At 44.2% G+C, this 9163-nt stretch overlaps 2 protein-coding genes across 2 annotated transcripts; one reads left to right on the plus strand and one right to left on the minus strand.

Annotated features, from left to right (window-relative positions):
- Positions 1–207: 207 nt before the first annotated feature.
- Positions 208–2929, minus strand: exoc8 (exocyst complex component 8). The gene has a single exon (XM_036549931.1). The coding sequence runs from the start codon at positions 2778–2780 to the stop codon at positions 723–725; it is 2058 nt and encodes a 685-aa protein (XP_036405824.1). The 5' UTR covers positions 2781–2929; the 3' UTR covers positions 208–722.
- Positions 2930–3456: 527 nt separating this feature from the next.
- LOC118792326 (sprT-like domain-containing protein Spartan) lies at positions 3457–6870 on the plus strand. Its single transcript, XM_036550154.1, has 5 exons — positions 3457–4016; positions 4365–4464; positions 4679–4807; positions 4905–5196; positions 5657–6870. Exons 1-5 carry the CDS (start codon positions 3706–3708, stop codon positions 6601–6603), a joined length of 1779 nt encoding a protein of 592 aa, XP_036406047.1. The 5' UTR covers positions 3457–3705; the 3' UTR covers positions 6604–6870.
- The last annotated feature ends 2293 nt before the right edge of the window (positions 6871–9163 follow it).

Below are 9163 nucleotides of genomic sequence, written 5' to 3' on the forward strand. Positions count from 1 at the left end.
AATTATGCTTCTATGATTACTGGACACACTTTGAAGTAATTATCCTTTTTTGTAAATGTATATACACAAGTACAGGTAAATCCTTGACATAATAAATTAGCCAAACCTCAGGTTTGCACTGTAATTTTTCATATCCTTATCTTCAGTGTCTTTGATATATTCAGAAAGCACACACAGCATTAAAATATCAAAGGATGGTAGCATAATTTGTTTATTTCAAATATTATTCAGAGCAGAGTTTATTTGCATGGTAGACTTATTAAGAAAGGCTGTCCTATAACAGTGTTTGTTGTAATATTCAGGCAAGCATGATTAAAACACAACTTTTGTCCAATGAAATGAACTGCCATGGGAAAGGGAGACCTTGGCATAAATATTCAGTGCAATCCTTGTGGATGCTGGGTCTTGTTACATACAGCAGTTTACTTACAGCCTTTTAGGTCTGTTTAGAATCTATCTCCCATGCATTCTCAATGGCTGTGCCAACCAAAAAACCCAGAGAAAACACATACACAGCTTGACACAAATTGCTTTTAATAGCAAATTTAACAACAAAGAGATTAGGATAGTGAAAACTAGAGCACAAATGGAGGCAAAAAGGAAAATTATCAACTAGATTTTTGAAAAGAGACTCGGTTTTGCTGCCCAGCACTAACAATATGAATCCAAAGCAGCTGAAATGAAATTGCGCTGAAATGTTCTGTCGACAGCTTGCTGTCCTTTTATACCACAGACATGGTGCTGTCGGGGTTGACGCGCATCGGCCGGAAGCTCTTTCTCAAGTCCTGCAGCTGCTTGGCCGGCTTCCCCACCCCTTCTTCAAACCTCTTCTCTACCACTGGGAGGACCGTGTCGTGCAAGAAGGTGATGTTCTGGAGGATGAAGGCCTTCTTCTCCGCCTCCTGCTCGCAGCGCAGGCTGTAGTCCACGTGCTGCACCGCCACCAGAATGATCTCCCGCAGGCTCTCCAGGAGAACCATGTGGAGCTCTGGAAAGTACAGCTTCAGGCCCTCTTCCAGGAAGGCCATCATCTGCTTGGTGAAGGCCACCACAGTGTAGCTGAGGTTGACCCAGCAGTCGTCCCCCGTGTACTGCTCAAAGCTGCCCATCCCACAGCTGCGCATCTCCTCCTTCAGCTTGGCCAGCGCCTCGGGGGTCATCAGGTTCATCTTGCGCCACATCTCCTCGGAGTTGCGGTGCTTGGTGGCCTCGATGATGATCTCCTTGTAGCTCTGCAGCGCCGCCTTGATGTCCTTGACCAGCAGGGACTGCAGGGTGAAGGTGAGGTCCAGGCCGATCTCACTCAGCTGCTTGCAGTGCTCCTTGGCCACCTTGACGCACTCGGCAGCGGTGGAGAGACTCTCCTTGCTGTCAAACACCTGCTTGCTGAAGGCGTCGACGAACATCTTCATGGCCGAGCGCGACCAGACCACGAACGCCGAGTAGCAGCCGGTGTTGCCGGCAAAGTCCATCTCGAACTCCTTGGCGGTCTCCAGCAGGCTGGTGAAGAAGATGTTGCAGAGCTTGTGGATGTAGAGCAGCGTGGCCCCCTCGATGCGCAGCTGGCGGATGGCCGTCTGCACGGCGGCCTTCCGGTTATTCAGGAAGAGCTCGCAGGCCTTGGTGGACTGGCCCAGGCGGATCAGCTGCGAGACGGCTCTGCGGGTGGCCTTGGGCCCCCCGCGCAGCGAGCGGTCGGGGGAGAGCTCGAACACCAGCACCTCCGTCAGCTGCCGCACGCGCTCGTCCACCTTCGCCCTCAGCTCCTTCACGCCCAGGCTCACGGGCTGGTCCTTCAGGTACTCGTTCAGCTTGTCCAGCAGGTCCACAGCGCCTTCAAAGTCCCGCTGAGCTATGCACACGTCCAAGTCCTCTGGAAGCTCCTGGATCCACTCCAAGCTCAAGTCCACCACCTCCTCAGAGCCCAGGGGCTCATCGTCCACATCAAAGGGGTTGGTGGAGACCTCTGGCCGCACCGGTGAGTTTGGCACCTCTTCCTCTTTCTTGTGCCTCTCTTTCACTGCCTTGTTTTTCTTGGTTTCCTCAAGGATCTCCAGCCACTCCTTCTTGATTTTGCTGTTCTCTGCCTGAAATATGCGGCTATCTGGGAACATCAGTATTTTGAACATGTCTTTCATGGGAGGGTTGTCCTTCACATTAACTACAGCGAAGCTTTCTAAATCATACAGAGCATTGTATTTATACTTCACTGCACCCCGGCGGTTTGGTAACCAGGTGGCAATAAGGAGACAGTCGTTCATCAAAAAGGCATGCACTTTTTGGATCTGTGACATATTGTCAACATCATATTCTAACAAGTCCCCATTGTAGACCAAATACCTGCCAGGGGTCTCCATAATGTTTTTACACCCCTCCACTTTCTCCAACAGCGTGGTAAGCGTTCTCTGCTTCACGTCTTCGGTTTCTTTTGGGAATGCTGCAAGCATTTCCTTGGCAGTTTCATCTTTATCCGTGGAGAGCAGCGCTTGGGTTATGCTCTCCATAATGCTTTTCTGCTCTGTCAAAATATGGCTCAGCTGGTACATTTCGCTCTCTAAATATGAAATTTCTTTCGCAGTCTCTATAAACTGTCTGTAATTCTTATAAACATTCTTCTTCAGGTTTTGCGCTGTCTCGTCAGCCAAAGTCTGAATTTTTTGACGGTGTTCCTGCAAATCTCTGTCGCCATCAGACTGTTGTGAGAGGTGCTTGACATAATTCTGGGGATCGAAGTTAGCCGATTCAAGCTGTTTGCGCAGTCTGTTTCCCGTGTCTGCCATCTTCCCTTGTCTTATTTAGCGGCTTTGCAGGATGTTCCGTGTTTTGACAATAATATTTCCGACAACTTGCTTGAAAATACAATTTGGAGCTAACCAGCTTCGCCTTTTTCACTAGCTAGCTGGCTAGCAACTGTTGACCGGAAGGGCAACTCCCTTTGACATCACGGGATCTGAGAATGGTGGCCAAAAATGATGCACTCGTAAAAACCGCGTATATCGAGTATTTAGGCAGAAAGTAATAATAATAATACGCAACACATATACAAAACTATCTCATATTTCTTTGAAGCAACTATACCTTAAATACGACCTAACCTTTTAAAACAAAAACCACTCCACGAACCCCGAGTAACACATTAACTGGACAGCAAATGAGCGCCGCTAGCGTAGCTTTACTGATCTATATATCAATTGCATCACATGTCCCATCCCCTCTGATAGTAGTACTTAGCCTGTTCATGTTCGATAGTCCTTGAGCCTACATGATATGTCGCGCAATGTGACGCCATCAAACATACCGGAACTTCATCCCTCGTCTCTGAACACCATAGAAATAAAACTGATGTCAACAGGAAGCTAAGATGTTGGTTACGTTAGGTAACGAGTGCTAGCTAATTCATTCAAGCTAATTATGTTGGCTAGATAGCAAGATATTGCGTTGTGGTAAGAAGCTAAATGTTTGTTCTTAGTGGTCCCTAGCAGCGGCACTGGTCCACAGGTATAGTTTATTTTCAGTTTAATTAGATAGCGTTAAGGAACGTGGCTAAACTGGATCGTCTAAACATGTTATGTATTGAGAGATGTTAATAGTTCAGCTATGGACAGCACTGGCTTGCTAGGAAGCTAGCCACTTTGTCCACAAGTTAGCCAGCTAGGTTGGGTGATGTTTGCTGTGCTAGCTTGCGAGTGGTAGGGCTCTGCAAAAATGGATGAAGATTTCTTGTTAGCGCTCCAACTGCAGGAGCAGTTCGATTACGAGGCATCCACGTACTCGTCGAATGTCGATAAAAGTGTTGATCAAGTCAGTAAGAAAAGAAAAGTCGGAACCGATGACAGCGTCATGCCATATTACAGTCATTCTTTTGAACCCGAGAAGCCTATGTCAATCGTTGATGAGTCATGGGAGATGCTTGACCCGAGTCCCGATGTCCGAGCGATGTTCATGCAATTCAATGACATGTTTTTCTGGGGAAAACTCTGTGGCGTGGAAGTTAAGTGGAGCCCCCGAATGACGCTGTAAGTTTGAATCACATTATAAGCTCCTATTATATTACTTAACATAATTATTGATCAAGCGTTATGTCACTACGTAAGGAAAATACACAGCCTATTGCTTGATTGCAGCTGAATATACCTAGTGTGAGTCAGCTGGCTTACTACTGGATTGTTTTCACTGTCGTTAAATAGTTTAGTTAGCCTAGTTAGATAGTCGGTTATGTAGAGAATGAAGCAATAAAATGTGTGGCTTAATTAGGTATTGATGTCGATGCTAAATCTGAAGTGTTCGACTAATATTATGCGAGAGTACTTCATCTTCCAGTCAACGGTATTGGCGAAGTATTCCTTATAATTGTGTAATTTCAGGTGCGCTGGTGTGTGCTCTTATGAAGGACGAGGCGGACTGTGCTCAATTCGTCTCAGTGAACCCTTGCTGAAGCTGAGGCCACGTCGCGATCTGGTCCAGGTGTCTGTCATTCGCTTGCAAACCTTGAACATGCAGTGCCATTCGAACCTGTCGATTGAAAGGCACCATAAACAGTAATTTGTGTGCCTCTCTCATTTTCTCATATATTTAAAAATAAAATATTCAGTAAATTATGGTAATAAATAATTGGTCCCCGGAGTGACATCAGAGAGGGATGAGCAGATGAAATGTTGATTTTTTTTTTTTTAAACAGACACTTCTACATGAGATGATACACGCGTTGCTGTTTGTCACTCAAAATAACAGAGATCGGGATGGACATGGGCCAGAGTTCTGCAAGCACATGGACCGAATTAATAAAGCCAGTGGGGCAAATATCACTGTAAGTCCTAAAGTGTCTTCCCCTATTGCCAGTCACATCACAGTATTTGGTATTTGTAAATCTGGCACCCTAAACAGTAATTGTGGCACCTCCACAGGTCTACCACACATTTCACGACGAGGTGGACCTGTACCGTCAGCACTGGTGGCGATGTGACGGGCCCTGTCAGTCTCGAAAGCCATTTTTTGGCTATGTGAAGCGTGCCATGAACCGTGCCCCCTCGGCCAAGGATCCCTGGTGGGCAGATCACCAGCGCACTTGTGGGGGCACCTACCACAAGATCAAAGAGCCTGACGACTATGGAAAGAAAGGCAAGAAAGGTGAAGGCAAGGATGACAAAGGCCTGACCAAACCCACAGGGAAGAGCAAGCCTTCCAGTACCGTGACAGGTAGTTTCTCTCCACCTACAAATTTGCATCCACTTTAGTCACTGTCTTTGAGTGTTATTGTAACTGAACTGAGATGTCAGTGACCCTAAAATGATTCCACTGTCCTTTGGTAGTTATTTTGGTAGTTTTTTTTCCTCAGGAGGAATAAATAAATGAGGAAAGGAGGAAAAAACTTAGGGGGCAAGGACACATTTGTCTAGCCCTCATTTTTAATAACACTTCATGGCTCAGGTTTTTTATTCCCATGTCCTTAAAGAAAATAAATAAAATTTAGCAGATTTGAAGGGCTTATTCCATTTTGTTTCATGCACCAAACTAATGGACCTAGTTTTGAAAGTTGGGTGAGCATAATGTAAACCTTTATTATGCAATGCAGCTAATGTTAGCCATGACCTTGTCTGTGTTTTCGTAGCTATATAAAGGCACTAATGTTTTTTTGTTGTTTCTTTGTTCACTTCAGGCAAGTCTGGTTCCCAGGACATCAGGAATGTCCTTCCATTCAGTGGCAGAGGGTTTGTTCTGGGTGGAAACTCTCAGTTATCTTCCTCTCAAAACCCACCTACCAGCAGTCATCCAAGGCCCAATGTCCCAGCTTCTCCCAAGCCTCTGTCGTCCCCAACAGGTGTTAACTCTCCCGGGTGGCCAGGCCAGAGCAGCCTTCATAAGACTGCTAGTACAGCCACCGTGAGCCCTGGGTTAGGGGGACCCCGCCCACTGGGTAAAAAGTCCATCAGCAATACCAGGGCTTTCATCAACATCAATGGGTCTCCAGTAAGGATTTCAAAGGACGGTGGCCATCCGGCAAATTCATTCAGTAATTCCACAGATTTTGCCCGTGCAAAGCAGAGGTCTGTCCACGACCTCTTCAACGCCAAAGGGCTCAAGTCTCCCGATAGGGTGGGGACAAGTGCCAGTGCTTCAAGTGCCTCCAAAGCAGCAGCTGAGATCAGAGGGTCACTTAATGATACACAGAGCGGAAGACCACTGGTGGAAGGCTCGTGCTCAAAGGCGTTCAGACAGCCAGCAGGAAGTGGGGACACTCTAAAACTAGGACACCCCAACAGCCTTCACGCTGGTAACCCTGGAAGCTCAAAGCCTGGGTTTGCAAGCTCATTTGATTCCAAGTACCCAAAATCCCCTGCAAAGCCAATAACCGCTACTGCAGTTTCAAGAAAGAGGCCGTGGGACGACAGAACCTCTGCCAGCATCTTTGACTTCTTCCAACGGAAGCTGAATGAGACGTCTTCCCCGAGGGGCAAGACAGAGGGCACTGGTGCGATTGCCCCCACTCCCACTGTGCAGACCGCCCCTGTTAGCACTGCCAGCCTCACGGTCAGCTGCCCTGTGTGCCAGAGCACTGTCCTAGAGTCCAAAATTAATGAGCATTTAGACTCTTGCCTGACATGATGATTATAGTTCCAGGAGACTGATCTGCAGAAGTGGCTATGGATTGCAGTATTGCTGATTTAGAATGTTTTAATTAGTTTTAATAAATTGGTGAGTAGCTGTATTTTAGAACATGTTGATTTTAAATAAAGGATTCTAAGAGGTTTTAACAGTAGAGGCATTTTGGTGAAGATTCCCAGTTTGTTTGCAAGGCAACTAGTAAAGTCTTTTTTCAGTAGTGGACAAATTCAATTTAAATACTATTCAAGTTTTTAAAATAATGCAACTTTAAACATGCCATACCACTCTCTGAGAACAGTGTGCTGTTTGTTCTTAATCATTTATTTTTGTTTGAAAAATAGTTTTCCAAAGGCTGAAAATGTTTTTTCTATTATGCAGGCTGCTGACATGTCCCTACTTTTCAGCACCTAGGTAGGAATTATTTGCTGCTTACAGCAGATGATTTACTAAGATTTCATGTAAGAGAACAGTTAAGTGTCATAATCAGATAACCAACTACGGTTTTGTCGATTTCCAGTGTTACTCTGTATTTTGTTATGAACAAAATGAAAATTTGCTTTTCATTATTGCCATTGTTTACAATTCTGAGACTTGTGCCTTCATTTAAAAAAAAATGGCACAACAGCATGCAATAATGGTGGTAACATTGTGCTAAATCTTTACTCACATCACCAGTAGGTCTTTACCTCGTATCCCCAACCTATGCTTTTGCCTCTGAAAGTTCAGTGTTGCCCTTACTTGGGGTGAATTGCCTGAATTAGCTGGGCAGTAACTGTGAGGCTGCCATGATTTACAGAGAATTTAGAGAGTCCATTTTTTTGTTCCTGGTTTTGCTACACTGTGTGCTGAATAGGCTGTATTATGTTTCACACGAGCCAGCTGCTTCGCTGATAGTGGCCTTCAGATTCACATTGCACAAGTCTGGGTCAAATTTTGCAAGGGCATATGGCTCTCTTAAAAAGGATAACATGAATACCTAGAGAGATGTCTTGATTCAGTGAAGCAATATTCAAGCCTCTCATGTTATGCACCTTCAAAGAGGTTGTGCTACCAAAATATAACCTGTTATTGTATTTTTTTATCAAACTGTACAAGTGTCATGTTTTAGAAATATTTTCAGTATGACTGCTGTGTTTAGTTTGAGTTGTTGTTTACCAATCTTAATAAATGACTTGCTTGCTGTTATTCAGAATTATGCTGAATTGTGAAAAATTATCTGTTGAAATGTTTTCATACTTGTATTTATATGTCGTTTTGGCTCAAATACTATTAAATATTAAATTTTTACCCTTTGTCTTTTGTTGTGATCATTTTCAATAGTCTCAGATATTTGCGTATATTAGTAAAAACATTAGATACTGTAGTATCAATGACACACAATGCCAATTCAAGTGACTCGTAATCACACTATTATAAAAGCCATGTACTTAAATAGTCTCACTTCATGCTCAAATGCATTTGAATAGATTGTTATTTGCCCCTTGGGCACAAAGGTACTGATAATACCGGACGATTTGCTCTCAAAGAGAACAGACAGGGCTAAATAGGGATAAAGCCCGACAGCGGCACCAGTGATGAAATCCTTTTTTGCAACATATCTATAGGATGCATCTTGACATGCACAGTTTTAGAACAATGCTCTGTCTCCTCTTCGGTGCTAAATGAGTGTGAACTGAAATCCTATTATACATAAGACATTGCTTCTGAATCAAAGCCTATCTCTGAACTAGAGGCAGGTAGATGGCTATTGGATGTGATGGGTGTGTGTAAATCTGCACAGACGAGGTTTTGGAGGCAAGAGAGTGGAAAAAATAATGACACACCAGAGTGGTGATTCTCAGTGTGATGCAAGCTGCAACTAGTGCTGTATTGTTGGTGTGCAAAGTCACAGTGATAACAAAGTGGGCAAACAGAGTTAGGGGTACGATGGCCATTATTTAAGAGGCCAGGCAGGAGGGTGCTGCAATTGTAAGATTAGTAAATTTTATCTCCGCCCCCGCATTCACGTGGAAGTGCCTCTGGGGTAAACACTTAATCCCTTCTGTGGGCGTGTATGTTCCAGTATTTATGCTCTCCTGCTCCAGGACATGCCCACTTAGAATGGATCAAGATTGCTGTTTGCCTTTTTTGAAGTGCTCCAGAAACTAGGGGTTAACTGCCCCTAGACAGCTATCTAACTATATCCAGCGATATCTAGTTATATAATCTACTTTAGAATGCTGAAGACTGTGATAATCTGTGTATTCAAGCCCTATAAACACAAACAGTTCTATGGCTCTATGGTTCTATGTCACGTAAAACTGTCAGTAGCTGACTTGAGCTTGCAGAGTGGCTTGTTAGCAATCCTATAGATATGGTCATATAAAATGTTGCAAAATATTATTATAGCTTACTATTATTATTCAATTGGCCAGTTTGGTTAATAAAAACAATACAAATAATAAACTAAAAGAGCCCCCCATTGTAAAATAGCTGTGTCGGGAGGGTAGACGGAATGAAACTTTTGCCCTCCAGTTTAGCCTGAATGATTAACAGGGAAAATACTGTACCTAAGATAGTG

Source organism: Megalops cyprinoides, chromosome 17 (assembly GCF_013368585.1).
Source record: "Megalops cyprinoides isolate fMegCyp1 chromosome 17, fMegCyp1.pri, whole genome shotgun sequence".
NCBI classification, from domain to species: Eukaryota; Metazoa; Chordata; class Actinopteri; order Elopiformes; family Megalopidae; genus Megalops; species Megalops cyprinoides.